Source organism: Hyperolius riggenbachi, chromosome 1 (assembly GCF_040937935.1).
Source record: "Hyperolius riggenbachi isolate aHypRig1 chromosome 1, aHypRig1.pri, whole genome shotgun sequence".
Taxonomy (NCBI): domain Eukaryota; kingdom Metazoa; phylum Chordata; class Amphibia; order Anura; family Hyperoliidae; genus Hyperolius; species Hyperolius riggenbachi.
In genome coordinates, this window is record NC_090646.1 from 96,241,260 (window position 1) to 96,258,759 (window position 17,500).

Below are 17,500 nucleotides of genomic sequence, written 5' to 3' on the forward strand. Positions count from 1 at the left end.
CTCCTGTAGTCAGAGATAAAACATAAATCTCCTGGCAGAGAGAAGTGATCAGGGCTGTAGTTCACTCAAGTTCACATTTGCAAAAAAAAAAAAAGTTGGTTACATCACAGATATCTGAAAAATTATAGACAAATTTGTTTTCCATTTTCAGACACTTCTTAAGTTTTGTGTGCACAGTGCAAATGTAAAGAAGAAGAAGTAAATTAATTACTAAAGCATTTCTTGTGTCGTTTGCATGAACTGATCTCTTGCATGTGTACAACATTGCCCCGACTCCGACTCCTCGCCTTCGACTCCAACTCCGACTCCACAGCCCTGGTTAGAACGATCCATCCAAAACATCCTACCAAACCTATTTATTCCTCATTTTCCAAATACTTTTATCACACATGTGTGGGCAAAGTGGCACCCCTGTGCTTAGTAGGCTCGGCAAACTCTTAATGGCCCTTTAAAGGAGGTGAGTGTTCACTTTACAATGACATATTAAATAAGAGAGCATAGGGTGACATTAAAGCTAGAAATTATTTTTTCTGGGGTATGGGGGGGGGGGGGGGGTTAAGGGTTTATAACAGCTCACCTCTGGTTTGAATTCACAAATATAGAGTACCAATATTATAATTAAAAAAATCTGTCATATTTTACAAATATTAATGATATCATATGGATGCAATGTTCTAAAAAAATTATATCTTAAAAACAATACAACATAAGATACATATATCATGGAATCCTGTTACATAATGTGGCTCATAACTTTATGAAGGCAATTTTTTAATGCTGACTTAGAAAGTAAATTACATTCACTTAAAAATGTTATACTCAATAGTGATAAGCACAAATTTTGCATAATCCTAATTTCGTATCATATTTCACAATTACAATGTGAGATCGTAATGCAAAATTTTTGGGGAAAAGTAATTAATTTTGTGTGTAAATGTAAACAGGAACCATCATTTCACAATTTCATGTCATTTTCACATTATTTTGTGCCAAATTTAGCGGTTAATAGCAATGCCCCCATACAAGCTATTGTCACCAAAATGTCTACATATGTTAAGGGGAATAGTGTCATTTTTCTGAGTTTAAAAACCATCTTTCTTTTGCATATTTAAAAATCAATTTTCTCAAAAACTATAAGGCCTTTCTGAATTTTTTTTCTTTGTTTCAACTCCCTCACCATACGTAGCAATTTTGGTGACAATAGCATTTATGGGGGCTTTGCTTTAGTATTAACTGCTTAAGTCGGCAATTACCTGAAAATTACACAAAATTATGAATGGATTATATGGAATTATCTGAATGTCCAATTCGTAATTGTGGAAATCTATGTGAAATTTTGCATAATCATAATTATCAGATTACAATCATCACTAGTACTTAACTTTTCTCATACAGGTCCTGATTATGTGTTTTTATTTTATTCAATTTGGTATATTCTGAATAGTATTTTTTCCCTTAGACTGGGGTTATCGCATTTGCAAAGTAGCGGGCTGTCCCATAATATAATATGTTGGCTAACAAGATGAGACAAGTGAGGTCACTTAATCCTCCAGCTGTTAAAGCAGGATTGTCAGCCATAAGATCAAATTCCATTTACCCACTGCTCTTTGTTTATTATGTAGTCTACATCCTGACCCTGCATGGCAAGGATTCCAATATAATCATAAATGTTTCTGCTGTAATGAATCTCAATCAGCCTGACGTTTTCTGGTACATGCCAGGGAGAAGGAAGCTTGTTATCTCCCCTCCCACATTCCTGCTCCTCACTAATTGGCTGAGGGCAGTTTAGTGTGGCACGTGGCTGAGAAGGGAAATACACCTCACCCCTCTACATAAGCTGCTGAAATACGATCTATGCTGTGCTCACATGTTTACAAAGCAAGCTAGATATGACGGTGCAGTTACTACAGAGCTCAGTGGGGAGAAGGGCTAGCAATGCATGCACCTTTCAGGCAGGAAAATAGCTGTTTACAGCCTAACAGCCAAAACAGCTAGGAGCAGCTACATCACCTGCCAGCAGTAAAAATGTAATAAATGTCAGAATTTAAATCGGGGAGAGAAAAGATTTTACAATGGGCAAACACTGACTAAATCATTTATACATAATTATGGCAAAAATGAAGCACTTTTTTTTACCACATTATGTTCACTGGAGTTCCTCTTTAAGATAAAAAAGGAAAGAAAATAAATGTAGTGAAAAGTGATGTATGATAGAGATTTGTTACTATGCAAATCACAGAGTCATTAGATAGAATGAGTCAGTCCCTCAGCTCTCATCTCAGTCAGGCACAGCTTTCTCTCTCTTCCTTTGATGACAAGTTCTTGTGCTTGTTTAGTTCGCAGATTATAATGTGAATGCTTTTATTATTTACTATGCAGTGCTGTGATTTGTTTTTTGCCACTTGATAAGGGGTGATAATAATAATAAATAGAGATGCATATTTTGCTGTACTGATTAATATTGTTTTTATAATTTTCATTCTTAAAGGGAACCTGAACTGAAAAATAAAAGTCAAAATAAACATACACACGTAATACTTACCTCCTGCGCAATCTACTCATCAATCTCTTTCTTCTCTCCCACGTCCTTTTGTCCACTGTGATCAATAGAATTCTCCTTCCTCTATTCTGGGTCAGCACTCCGTTAATTGGTAACCTGTGTTAACCTGTTCCCATGAGCCATAGGGAAACATGGAAGTTACCTTGCACATCAGTTGAAACCAGTGGCTTAACTACAATACATGGAGCCCATCAGCAAAACTTTGATGGGGACACCCTTTCCCTTGCTTCCCTTTGGTGCCCTTCACAGCATTAGGGCCCATCTCACCAGGGGCCATAAAACAAGGGTGGGCATCATGATCTTCACCCATAACATGGGTATTCACAAAACACCTGGGCCCGTATGCAATAAACTTTTTACCTGAATCTTCTCCTAGGAGATAATTTTCCATCTTCTCTTTCTAATAACTTTACTTTTCAACATTTTGCAACAAAAAAGTACTATCAAAATGATTCTGAGTGTTTTCTTGCTTGCTGGTGGTTTAAAGGGCATTTTATTCACAAGTGTGAACATATCACCTAGGAGAAAACTCAGGAGAAAAAGTTAATTGCACATGGACCCTGATCTGAAGTATAATCCCCTGTATTGGAGGAGGGGAAAGTTTGTAGTTGGGGCCCCCAACGCTCTGCCTCCCATCCCAGAGATCATCTGTGCTGCTTCCCTCTAGAGAAGTGAGCCCCTCTATGGTGCAATACCTTTAATTCAGTTTGCAAATTACAAAAGAAATGCATGTACAAGATCGCATAAATTTGCAAGCATATCTCACATGCTCAATGTTCCACTCCATTGGACGTCGACTGTGGCCAGCGGGGGACATCAACAAGGGTCCGTGGTAGGTCCAGGCAAGCTCTGTGTGCTGGGTTATAATGATGATGTGTTTTGACATGCCAGTGTGTCTTTGTCAATTCAGGATCTGACTTGACAAAGACACACTGCCATGTCGAAAGGCATGTCATTTTTAAACGAAATTTATGATTACAGTTTGAAGAATCACTGTTATGGAATATGTACATGTTTTCCACCGCACTTTGGATTAAGTAGCAACATCAGCAGTGCCGATTGTCTCTCCCTCCTTCCTCCCAATACGTTGCAATCATCTATCAATCAGAGCATGCTGACAGTACCAGAAGTGTGGATGAAGTGTGTGTTACCTGCCATATCCTTCCAAACACAGCGCAAATACTGTAGTGCCGACGCTCCATCTCTCCTGTCACAGATACAGCTGGCTGTTTACATCTGTACTTGTCAGTCTCGCCGCTTCCCCGCCTCCTCTAAGTCGCCGCTCCCCGCCTGCGTCCCTTCCCTCCCCGCTGATTGGAGAGGGGGGGGGGCTGGAGGGAAGCAGTATAGCAACAGAGGCTGGGCATTATATGCAGACCCAGCCTCTGTGTGCTAATAATATTCTTAGAACCCACCTCGGGTTCTCTTTAAGGGGAAGGTTCAAGCAAAATAAAAAAAATGAGTTTCACTTACCTGGGGCTTCTACCATCCCCATGCAGCCATCCTGTGCCTTAGTAGTCACTCACTGCTGCTCCAGTCCCCCGCTGGTCGGCGGGCCGCATTGCGTACGTTTTTACGCATTCCTGCTAGTGCAAGAACATTAACACATACATTTTTATGCATTACTGGTTCAATGCGTAAGTGATCCGTTTTCACTCCGTTGCCACTCTATTTCGATTCCACTGCTTTCGTTCCATTTCCCCAAATCCCTTCCCCAAAGGTGGGCCCTTTGACACCTGCTAGACTCCAGGCACCTACTTAGGTTGCCTGGTGGATGATCCTGCTCTGATGGTAGTGCACAATGTGTGCTGTGAACAGTATATGGTATTGAGTGAAGGGGAAGCTCAGGTCATCGTGAGGAAGAGGCAGTGCAGTAAATATTAATAAAAGCAACTTGTAAACATTCATATTCATAAAAAAATGCAATGAAGAATTATAATAAAGCACTGGTGAAGTATACTAGCATTTCTTTCTACATGCTTTCATCTGAAGTCAAAATCATGTAGTGAAAGCCTGTAACATCACTGAAACAAATTATAATAATATAAATTCTAGAATATCATCTGTCCACAAATAATAAATCAATATGCATGCAATGTATGACCTTACCTTGCCAAAACTCCCTTTTCCAATAGCTCGTAATATTTGAAAGTGGTCAAAATTAACTGGAAAAAAAATGATAATACAACAGATTCAGAGAGAAAAATATAAAAAATACATTCAATATCCTATATCAGTGATGGCTAACCTTGGCACTCCAGCTGTGACAAAACTACCAATCCCATCATGCCTCTGCTGTCAGAGTATTGCAATGCCTCATGGGACTTGTAGTTCCACCACAGCTGGAGTGCCAAGGTTAGCCATCACTGTCCTATATAATACAAAGGAGAGACCACCACACTATCTTTACATATAAGAAAGTGTGCTAAAAAGGTAGTGATGCTAAATTTTGCGTACATTTTTGCAATTATCCCATACGTAATTACAATTTAGACATTCAATTGATTTTGTATAGTCCATTTGTAATTTCATGTAGTTTTCGCATGATTTCATGCCAACTTTAGTGGTTAATAGTAAAGCTCTCTTACATGCTATCGTCTACATTTTTCAAAAAGACCTGTCGTTTTTGAGAAAATTGATTTTAAAAATACTAAGGAAAAATGTTTTTAAACACAAAAAATGGCAGTTTGCATTTTTAAAATCGATTTTCTCACAAACTACAGTCTTTTTTTAAAAATTATTTTTTTTGTCTTGTTCCCTCTATTCTTTTCTATTATTCTGGTGATGATACCTTTGCTATTAACCTCTAAATTAAGCACAAATGATGCACAATTGCAAAATCACTGTTCCTGATGACGTTTACAAATTAAGTTAGTTAACATTTTTCCTGGAATTTAACATTACGATTTTACATGGTAAATGCGAATTAGGATGCAAAATTATGATTATGGGAAATTAGTGCTCACCGCTGCTAAAGGGCAATTGAATGAATTAATATTAATTAATTAATTAATTAATGCTCAGAGACAATAATAATTTAACAATTTTATTCAATAACAAAAAATCATGATTATACAACAAAATCTCTAAAAAAAACAACAATAAGCAACCACCTCTCAGCTGACCATATTTCATACATCATAACGCAGTGAATTGATGGGCAGCTGCTCCTCCCTTCTATTCATTAATACATTTAATAGCAGACTAATACAAAATATTAAAGAGGACCCAAACCAAACATTTTTTTAATTCAAAATATTTAGTTGCACCACTCTGACACATACAAAGATAAATAAACACTCTTTCAAGCCTATGATCATTTCAGTGCATGCTTTTCACCCTTCTCTTTTCATAACTAGGGTTATACTGGGGGCAGCCATTAGCAATTCCTCCTTTGCTGGACACCACCTACTCCACCAGTTTGCCGGATTCTGTCCCGGCAATATGAAAGGAAGGGAGGGGTTCCTCCAATAAATGTAAAATATTTTATATTTGTCATCATGCAGCTAAAAAAAGGCTGCTATTTATTATTATAATGTAGAAAATAGATTTTATTCCTGAAATCTTGTATTTTTAATTTGGGTCCACTTTAAGTGGGAAGTGAGGATGTCCCCAATAATCAATAATATTTTATCTTCTATTCATTTTTGGGATTGGAATAATTAAAATGATTGCTAATTCACTTCTATGGGTAACTTTAGAACATTGATATTCCCATAAATACAGATCTGAAAATGTATACAAAAAAAAAACAATTATATATATATATATATATATATATATATATATATATATATATATATATATATAGGGTTTGGACAAAATAATGGAAACACCTTGAAAATCAACAAAATATATTTTAATATGGTGTAGGTCCCCACATTATTATTTTTATTATTATTTATATAGCGCCAACATTTGCTGCAGCGCTGTACAGAGTATATTGTCTTGTTACTAACTGTTCCTCAGAGAAGCTCACAATCTAGTCCCTACCATGGTCATATGTCTTTGTATGTAGCGTGTAGTGTATGTATCATAGTCTAGGGACAATTTAGGGGGAAACCAATTAATCTATCTGTATGTTTTTGGGATGTCAGAGGCAACCGGAGTGCCCAGATGAAACCCACACAGACACAGGGAGAGCATACAAACTCCTTGCAGATGTTGACATAGCAACGAGAGTGTTAACCACTGCACCATTGTGCTGCCCAGCAGCAACAGAACACGTTGCTAGCCTTCAGGCTAGTGACACATTCTGCACAGTGCTGGCCCCGCAATGTCATCTGAGGGATTGGGGAGGGCCCAACCAAAATTTTGCTATGGGGCCCCATCATTCCTAGCTACGTCCCTGCTCAGATGCATAAGGTGAACAACACTGTAGGCTGAAGTGGTTAAACATTTCATTTTTAAACAATAGTATGATTTTATTGAAAAAATAATTCATCAGCATTGTCCCCAACGGACACTAATGCAGCTCAGTAGCATGACACAGAGGGTCTCTGGGTTTAGCAGTCAGTGAGGGTTTCAGCTGAGCAGCCATGAGTCAGAACAGACAGGGGGACATCGGTACAGTATGCACTGGCTTCTGTTGGCTGCCTGGTAGCTGGTAAAATCATGTTTATTTTTTACATATTTTCATGTCAAGATATTCTTTGTGGCTTTTTTTATGCAACAGATATGCTGCCGTATCTGAGATTTTATTATATGTGCATTACACAGCCCTTGCTCTATCACAGCTTATTTACAATGTCACCACTTATTTTCATATCCAGAGATTCTCATCTGATCTGTCTTTATATTTATATCACGTACGGGAAAACAGTAAATAAGATATGGTCACCATGGCAACAATATCTGATTGAAGGCTTGAATATGCTGATTACCCCGTGCTCACTTTCCACCTTGTTACGCCTTGTTACTTGAAGTACAGTTCCGGGCATCATCACAGCGGTAAGATAATAACTTCTGCTGACACTTAAATAAAAGTGTTTCTTTTTATTTGTTTAGAAATTTGCAGTTATGGGACCAATTCATAGATGGATTAAGATGTACTGGGCCCTCTTGTGGTCCTTTTGGTAAGCTGAAGTGGAGAGGTGTAAGAAGGTAGCAAGTGGGCACCCTGACACCAAGTAGGCCCCAAACATCTGCTTAGGTTGCCTGCTCTGGACCACTCAGGCTACTTCACCTGGTCACCAGACCTCCATGGGGTAGAGATATGGCTCTATTGTGCTCTTGGATGGGGGCACTGCAGAGGTGATGGATGGAATTTCAAAAATTCCTGTGGCGCAATTCACTGGGAGTGTCTTTAAATACTCTCCTTTGGCCTTGAGAGCTACCCTCTAACGCTACCTATGGAATTTATTTTCAATGTATTTGAGCATATAAAATTCTGAAGTTGCTGATTAGCCAATTTTCAGTAAAACTAAACACAGAACTTCTGCTCTTCACTAAAAGATTAGCCACAGCAGGATAACCTTTATGGAAACAAAATGTCTTCATTTCAATCCATGGAAGTAATAAAAAAAACAAAAACGGAAGTTTTACCTGGTTTAATGTTTGCAGAAGGCACTGAAAGGGTTATGCCTCAGTGTTTACTATATGGAGAGCTGCCTAGGCAGAGCTCTCCTGCAGTCTATTCACAGTTGCTGATAAGAACTTACTTGGTCTGCCTGAACAAACACAGAGCAGTACATTTCTTCAGTGACAATATGTGGACTATAGACTTTTCATTGCGTGCTGTGCAAGAGTTTGGGTTCCCTTTAACCACTTGACAGGTGGTGGTCCCCTTATGTACCAGAGCAATTTTCACATTTCAGCACTCCTCCCATTCATTCACTTATAACTTTATCACTACTTATCACACTGAAATGATCTATATCTTGTTTTTTAGCCACCAATTAGGCTTTTTTGGGGGGTGGTACTTTTTGCTAAGAATTATTGTATTCTATATGCATTTAATGGGGATACTAAGAATAAAATGGAAAAAAATCATGATTTCTCAGTTCTGTTTTCAGCCATCATAGTTTTAAAATAAAACTTGCTGTGGATGAAAAACCATTTGTATCGGCTATCACAACAATTAAATGATGTACCTAGTACACTGTATGGCGACAATATTTTATTTTATTTGTAAATAAATGTGTATTTCTTCAGTTTTGTTTGTTTACACTATGGGCAGCATTCACAAAGGGCTGATCAAAAGGGATGATTTTAGACTTTTTTCCCAATTCACAAAGATTTTCACAGATGAGGTAGAAGTTCTGCAATTTACTGAAAAAACGGGCTTTAATTCACAAAAACCTGTTCGGTAACAGAGTGTCTCAGTTTTGTTACATGTTCAGTGCAGTGATTGCATTTCGTTAGTAAAAGACATCCCTTTAGAATGTACAGGAGTGCATGGAGCTGGGGACTGACAGAGGAGCGTACTCGCCAGGACAGGTGAGACGCTGAAGGCAACGGTACGTATGTACAATGCTTTAGCATCTCGATAACCATCCTAGGCTATAAGGCAGGGAAATTAGATTTTGAGCTCCCTGAGGGACAGTCAGTGACATGAATTAACCAGTGTACTCTGTAAGCACTGTGGAAGATGTCAGCATTAAATACTGTATCTTTTGAACTATAAGACTCACTTTTTCTCCCCCAAAAGTGGGGAAAAAGTCACTGCGTCTTATAGTCCAAATGCAGGGAGTTCCTGACTTGTTAACGCCTGGAAATACGAACCTCCAACCCTCAGCAATGTCGGGGACTCCCTGTTCTGTACCCATGCAGAGCAGGACACAGAAGGGGACACAGATGGGCATAGAGGAGGACGCAAGGAGGACAGAGGTGGACACATGGGGGATACAGGAAGACACAAGGGGGGCAGAGGAGGACACAGGGAGACACAAGATGTACAAAGAGGCATGAGAAAGGAGGCATAATCCACAAGATGCCCCTTCACCATGGATGCATAAGGTTTAGTATACTGTATTTTTTGGACCATAAGACTCACTTTTTCTCCCCAAAAGTGGGGGAAAAAGTCACTGCATCTTATAGTCCAAATGCACTGAGTTCCTGACTTGTGAATGCCTGTCAATACAAACCTACAACCCGCCGCAATGTCGGGGGCTCCCTGTACTGTGCCCATGCAGAGGACACAGGGGGACACAAAGGGGCATAGAGGAGGACACAAAGGGGCATAGAGGAGGACACAAGGGGGACACAAAGGGGCATAGAGGAGGACACAATGGGGACCCAAAGGGGCATAGACAAGGACACATGTGGTACACAAGGAGGACAGAGGAGGACATGGAGACACAAGAGGTACAAGGGGGCATGAGGTTCAAAAGGGGACATAATCCACAAGATGTCCCTTCACTATGGATAAACCAGGTTTAGTATATATTTTTTCCCTGGTTTTTGTCCTCTAAACCTAGGTGCGTGTTATGGTCAGGAGCGTCTTATAGTCCGAAAAATATGGTATATATATATTTTTTCCCTGTTTTTTTCCCCTCTAAACCTAGGTGCGTCTTATGGTCAGGAGTGTCTTATAATCCGAATTAGAAATAATAATGTTGCACAAGGTAAGAAATAAATAACTGCTGGAACATAGGGACTACCATACATGTTTTTGTAATGCTGGGAATACACGTTAAGTTTTTACTTTAGATAGATGGGTTCGATAGATAAATTCCAACCTGTTGGATCTGGTCGATTCTACTTTCGTTTCGATTCTCCTCATTCAAGTGAATGTAATTGATAAGAAAAGATAAGGAATCGAGAGGGGAATCGAGCAGTGAATCGAGAGTAGAATCGATCGAAAGCGAAAACGACGGCAAAAACGAACGCATAAACGCATCGTGTATTCCCAGCATAAGGCAGCTAAGGACAAAGGATAAACTAACCTAGTGTTACAACATCACTTATCCTTTTTTTAAAGTCCCAGACAATCGGAGCAGCTCGTGACAACAAGAATAAGGAGAGAAGCGCCTGGATTCGCCATCTTCACCTTTGTAAGAGAAACAGCAATGACAAAAGATCAATAGGCCGAGCTGGACCACAGGGAGATAAAGTAACACTGTCAGTAAAGTTTAGTCTGTGTATAAACAAAGGACGAGGTATCAAAGGAATTGCTGCAGGCGAACCTTTAGTGGAGCTAAGCAAGCAGTTTGACAAATCAGCTGGCATGTGCTTCAAATCAGTAGCCGGGCTGTCAGACTGCACAGAATGTAAATTCTGCTGCAAGCCAGGAGAAGCAGCGGGAAAGGAAATTGCTCTCATTTTCAGCGAAGGGATTAGATATAAAAAAGAGGGGGGGAAATAGATGAAGGAGATGGCTCTCACAAGCCACTATTATATGTGTAATTTGAAATACAGCCAAGCTTCTAGTTACAAAAGAAGTCAGGACGAGGTTATACTGATGAGAACGGAAATATAGTTTGCTTGCTATTTTGTGAGGACTGTAGGCTCCCCTAATGTCTTCTGAAAGGGTATATTGCCCAGAGAGGCAATCAGGAAAGCCTGGAATTCACCTGGAGCCCTGCATGTTGTATACCTCTGGACTACTATTAATTATTCTTTTTATTGTGATTGATTTGTATATGACCCCAGCCTATTCCACTCTACTTTATAATTATAAATGGCTCATCCAGCCATACTCCGTAGATGGTACATAGCAGAAGAGGTGAGATAAAATCATTTCAAAACCAGGACACAAATGGAGGGGTGGCTTTGCCCAGTGGGGTCACTACAGTAAACATTCAGGGCACATGCCCCAAATAGCAGCGATGACAGATCCCTAGAGGACTCTGGCTACCTATGTTCAGGGAAATACTGCCTAATTATGTTTTGGTGGAACACTGTGTAATTACGAAAACGCTACCAATTTATGTAAAATGCTGCCTAATAGTGTTTCGTTTGTTTTTTGTGGCGAGACACACTGCCTAATTGGGGCAAGGAAATGCAGCCTAATTTAGTTATTTGTAGAGGAAAAGCAGCATAAATACTTGTTTGAAAGACACTTTGCCTAATTGTGTTTATGGAAGAAATACTGCCTAATTGTTTTGATAATGTATTTATGTAGAGGAGACCAGAAGAAAACATATCCTCAGTGGTGCGCCACTACACCAATTATTCACCAGTATAAATACAAGGATAAGTACATAAGAAATCATTGGAAGAGACCAGAAAGTTTTTCATAAAGATGAGCTTGAATTTTTAATATATCCAAAAGTGCAAAAAATTGATTCACAAATCTTCAAAGAAGGATCATCTTTAGACACAATATACCATAAAAAGGTGCAACATGAAAATTAGTAAGATCAATTGTTTAGAAAGAAGACAACGTCGTCTTGTTTCGGGTAGACCCTTCTTCAGGCCTTCACAAACAATTGTTAAGTGCTGTCAGTACAGCACAGCAGATGTCTATGACTGTGACTTCTTTCCCTTTGCCCAGACTGACAGAAGAACTGTCTCTGTTGCTTAGAATAGGAGAGCCAGAGCTGAGCTGAGCTGAGCTGAGCTGAGCTGAGTGATGTATCAAGTATACCGGCATACAGATGCTTTAACCACTTGAGGACCTAGGGCTTTCTACCCCTTAAGGACCGGCCACTTTTTTTCCATTCAGACCACTGCAGCTTTCACGGTTTATTGCTCGCTCATACAACCTACCACCTAAATGAATTTTGGCTCCTTTTCTTGTCACTAATACAGCTTTCTTTTGGGGCTATTTGATTGCTCCTGCGATTTTTACTTTTTATTATATTCATCAAAAAAGACATGAATTTTGGCAAAAAAATGATTTTTTTAACTTTCTGTGCTGGCATTTTTCAAATAAAGTAAAATTTCTGTATACATGCAGCGCGAAAAATGTGGACAAACATGTTTTTGATAAAAAAAAAACCCATTCAGTGTATATTTATTGGTTTGGGTAAAAGTTATAGCGTTTACAAACTATGGTGCAAAAAGTGAATTTTCCCATTTTCAAGCATCTCAGACTTTTCTGACCCCCTGTCATGTTTCATGAGGGGCTAGAATTCCAGGATAGTATAAAAACCCCCCAAATGACCCCATTTTGGAAAGAAGACATCCCAAAGTATTCACTGAGAGGCATAGTGAGTTCATAGAAGATATTATTTTTTGTCACAAGTAAGCGGAAAATGACACTTTGTGAGGAAAAAAAAAAAAAAAAAGTTTCCATTTCTTCTAACTTGCGACAAAAAAAAATGAAATCTGCCACGGACTCACCATGCTCCTCTCTGAATACCTTGAAGGGTCTACTTTCCAAAATGGGATCATTTGTGGGGTGTGTTTACTGTCCTGACATTTTGGGGGGTGCTAAATTGTAAGCACCCCTGTAAAGCCTAAAGGTGCTCATTGGACTTTGGACCCCTTAGCGCAGTTAGGCTGCAAAAAAGTGCCACACATGTGGTATTGCCGTACTCAGGAGAAGTAGTATAATGTGTTTTGGGGTGTATTTTTACACATACCCATGCTGGGTGGGAGAAATATCTCTGTAAATGACAATTTGTTAATTTTTTTTACACACAATTGTCCATTTACAGAGATATTTCTCCCACTCAGCATGGGTATGTGTAAAAATACACCACAAAACACATTATACTACTTCTCCTGAGTACGGCGATACCACATGTGTGGCACTTTTTTGCACCTAACTGCGCTAAAGGGCCCAAAGTCCAATGAGTACCTTTAGGATTTCACAGGTCATTTTGAGAAATTTCGTTTCAAGACTACTCCTCACGGTTTAGGGCCCCTAAAATGCCAGGGCAGTATAGGAACCCCACAAATGACCCCATTTTAGAAAGAAGACACCCCAAGGTATTCCGTTAGTAGTATGGCGAGTTCATAGAAGATTTTATTTTTTGTCACAAGTTAGCGGAAAATGACACTTTGTGAAAAAACACAATTAAAATTAATTTCCGCTAACTTTTGACAAAAAATAAAATCTTCTATGAACTCACCATACTCCTAACGGAATACCTTGGGGTGTCTTCTTTCTAAAATGGGGTCATTTGTGGGGTTCCTATACTGCCCTGGCATTTTAGGGGCCCTAAACCGTGAGGAGTAGTCTTGAAACGAAATTTCTCAAAATGACCTGTGAAATCCTAAAGGTACTCATTGGACTTTGGGCCCTTTAGCGCAGTTAGGGTGCAAAAAAGTGCCACACATGTGGTATCGCCATACTCGGGAGAAGTAGTACAATGTGTTTTGAGGTGTATTTTTACACATACCCATGCTGGGTGGGAGAAATACCTCTGTAAATGGACAATTGTGTGTAAAAAAATCAAAAGATTGTCATTTACAGAGGTATTTCTCCCACCCAGCATGGGTATGTGTAAAAATACACCCCAAAACACATTGTACTACTTCTCCCGAGTACGGCGATACCACATGTGTGGCACTTTTTTGCACCCTAACTGCACTAAGGGGCATAAAGTCCAATGAGTACCTTTAGGATTTCACAGGTCATTTTTGTTTCAAGACTACTCCTCACGGTTTAGGGCCCCTAAAATGCCAGGGCAGTATAGGAACCCCACTAATGACCCCATTTTAGAAAGAAGACACCCCAAGGTATTCCGTTAGGAGTATGGTGAGTTCATAGAAGTTTTTATTTTTTTGTCACAAGTTAGCGGAAATTGATTTTAATAGTTTTTTTTCACAAAGTGTCATTTTCCGCTAACTTGTGACAAAAAATAAAAACTTCTATGAACTCACCATACTCCTAACGGAATACCTTGGGGTGTCTTCTTTCTAAAATGGGGTCATTTGTGGGGTTCCTATACTGCCCTGGCATTTTAGGGGCCCTAAACCGTGAGGAGTAGTCTTGAAACCAAATGTCGCAAAATGACCTGTGAAATCCTAAAGGTACTCATTGGACTTTGGGCCCCTTAGCGTACTTAGGGTGTAAAAAAGTGCCACACATGTGGTACCGCTGTACTCAGGAGAAGTAGTATAATGCGTTTTGGGGTGTATTTTTACACATACCCATGCTAAGTGGGAGAAATATCTCTGTAAATGACAATTGTTTGATTTTTTTAAACACAATTGTCCATTTACATAGAAATTTCTCCCACCCAGCATGGGTATGTGTAAAAATACACCCCAAAACACATTATACTACTTTTCCTGAGTACGGCGGTACCACATGTGTGACACTTTTTTGCAGCCTAGGTGCGCTAAGGGGCCCAACGTCCTATTCACAGGTCATTTTGAAGCATTTGTTTTCTAGACTACTCCTCGCGGTTTAGGGCCCCTAAAATGCCAGGGCAGTATAGGAACCCCACAAGTGACCCCATTTTAGAAAGAAGACACCCCAAGGTATTCCGTTAGGTGTATGGCGAGTTCATAGAAGATTTTATTTTTTGTCACAAGTTAGTGAAAAATGACACTTTGTGAAAAAAAACCAATAAAAATTAATTTCCGCTAACTTTTGACAAAAAATAAAATCTTCTATGAACTCGTCATACACCTAACAGAATACCTTGGGGTGTCTTTTTTTTCTAAAATGGGGTCACTTGTGGGGTTCCTATACCGCCCTGGCATTTTACAGGCCCAAAACCGTGAGTAGTCTGGAAACCAAATGTCTCAAAATGACTGTTCAGGGGTATAAGCATCTGCAAATTTTGATGACAGGTGGTCTATGAGGGGGCGAATTTTGTGGAACCGGTCATAAGCAGGGTGGCCTTTTAGATGACAGGTTGTATTGGGCCTGATCTGATGGATAGGAGTGCTAGGGGGGGTGACAGGAGGTGATTGATGGGTGTCTCAGGGGGTGGTTAGAGGGGAAAATAGATGCAATCAATGCACTGGGGAGGTGATCGGAAGGGGGTCTGAGGGTTTGGCCGAGTGATCAGGAGCCCACACGGGGCAAATTGGGGCCTGATCTGATGGGTAGGTGTGCTAGGGGGTGACAGGAGGTGATTGATGGGTGTCTCAAGGTGTGATTAGAGGGGGGAATAGATGCAAGCAATGCACTGGCGAGGTGATCAGGGCTGGGGTCTGAGGGCATTCTGAGGGTGTGGGCGGGTGATTGAGTGCCCTAGGGGCAGATAAGGGTCTAATCTGATAGGTAGCAGTGACAGGGGGTGATTGATGGGTAATTAGTGGGTGTTTAGGGTAGAGAATAGATGGAAACACTGCGCTTGGGTGGTGATCTGATGTCGGATCTGCGGGCGATCTATTGGTGTGGGTGGGTGATCAGTTTGCCCGCAAGGGGCAGGTTAGGGGCTGATTGATGGGTGGCAGTGACAGCGGGTGATTGATGGGTGGCAGTGACAGGGGGTGATTGATGGGTGATTGATAGGTGATTGACAGGTAATCAGTGGGTTATTACAGGGGAGAACAGATGTAAATATTGCACTGGCGAATTGATAAGGGGGGGTCTGAGGGCAATCTGAGCGTGTAGGCGGGCGATTGGGTGCCAGGTGACAGGTGGTGATAGGGGGTGATTGATGGGTGATTGATGGGTAATTAGTGGGTGTTTAGAGGAGAGAATAGATGGAAACACTGCGCTTGGGTGGTGATCTGATGTCGGATCTGCGGGCGATCTATTGGTGTGGGTGGGTGATCAGTTTGCCCGCAAGGGGCAGGTTAGGGGCTGATTGTTGGGTGGCAGTGACAGGGGGTGATTGATGGGTGATAGGTGATTGGCAGGTGATTGACAGGTGATCAGTGGGTTATTACAGGGAAGGACAGATGTAAATATTGCACTGGCGAATTGATAAGGGGGGGTCTGAGGGCAATCTGAGCGTGTAGGCGGGCGATTGGGTGCCCGCAAGGGGCAGATTAGGGTCTGATCTGATGGGTACCAGTGACAGGTGGTGATAGGGGGTGATTGATGGGTGATTGATGGGTAATTAGTGGGTGTTTAGAGAAGATAACAGATGTAAACGATACATTTGGGAGGTAATCTGACGGCGGGTTTGCGGGCGATCTAATGGTGTGGGTGGGTGATCAGATTGCCCGCAAGGGGCAGGTTAGGGGCTGATTGATGGGTGGCAGTGACAGGGGGTGACAGGGGGTGATTGATGGGTGATAGGTGATTGGCAGGTGATTGACAGGTGATCAGTGGGTTATTACAGGGAAGAACAGATGTAATTAATGCACTGGCGAATTGATAAGGGGGGGGTCTGAGGGCAATCTGAGCGTGTAGGCGGGTGATTGGGTGCCCGCAAGGGGCAGATTAGGGTCTGATCTGATAGGTAACAGTGACAGGTGGTGATAGGGGGTGATTGATGGGTAATTAGTGGGTGTTTAGAGGAGAGAATAGATGTAAACAATGGATTTGGGAGGTGATCTGATGTCGGATCTGTGGGCGATCTATTGGTGTGGGGGGGTGATCAGATTGCCCGCAAGGGGCAGGTTAGGGGCTGATTGATGGGTGGCAGTGACAGGGGGTGATTGACGGGTGATTGACGGGTGATTGACGGGTGATTGACAGGTGATTGACAGGTGATCAGGGGGATAGATGCATACAGTAAACAGGGGGGGTGGTCTGGGGGGGGGGGGGGCTGGGGAGAATCTGAGGGGTGGGGGGTGATCAGGAGGGGGCAGGGAGCAGGGGGGGGATAAAAAAAAATTGCGTTGACAGATAGTGACAGGGAGTGATTGATGGGTGATTAGGGGGGTGATTGGGTGCAAACAGGGGTCTGGGGGGTGGGCAGGGGGGGGTCTGATGGGTGCTGTGGGCGATCTGGGGCAGGGGGGGGGGAGAAATCAGTGTGCTTGGGTGCAGACTAGGGTGGCAGCAGCCTGCCCTGGTGGTCCCTCGGACACTGGGATCACCAGGGCAGGAGGCAGCCTGTATAATACACTTTGTAAACATTACAAAGTGTATTATACACTTTGTATGCGGCGATCGCGGGGTTAACATCCCGCCGGCGCTTCCGTATAGCCGGCGGGATGTTGCGGCAAGCGAGCGGTGACAGGCGCCGGCGGAGG

The 17,500-nt window shown here is 41.4% G+C and overlaps 1 protein-coding gene across 2 annotated transcripts in view; it reads right to left on the minus strand.

Moving 5' to 3' along the window:
• STK32B (serine/threonine kinase 32B) overlaps positions 1–17,500 on the minus strand; it is a 258,548-nt gene that overhangs the window by 215,683 nt on the left and 25,365 nt on the right. For both annotated transcript variants that reach the window (XM_068277282.1, XM_068277271.1), the window contains exon 2: positions 4,670–4,725. Coding sequence is in view for 1 of the 2 variants with exons in the window: in XM_068277271.1 (XP_068133372.1) it covers positions 4,670–4,725 (56 nt within the window). In the remaining variant the exon portion in view is untranslated. The remainder of the gene's footprint in view (positions 1–4,669; positions 4,726–17,500) is intronic.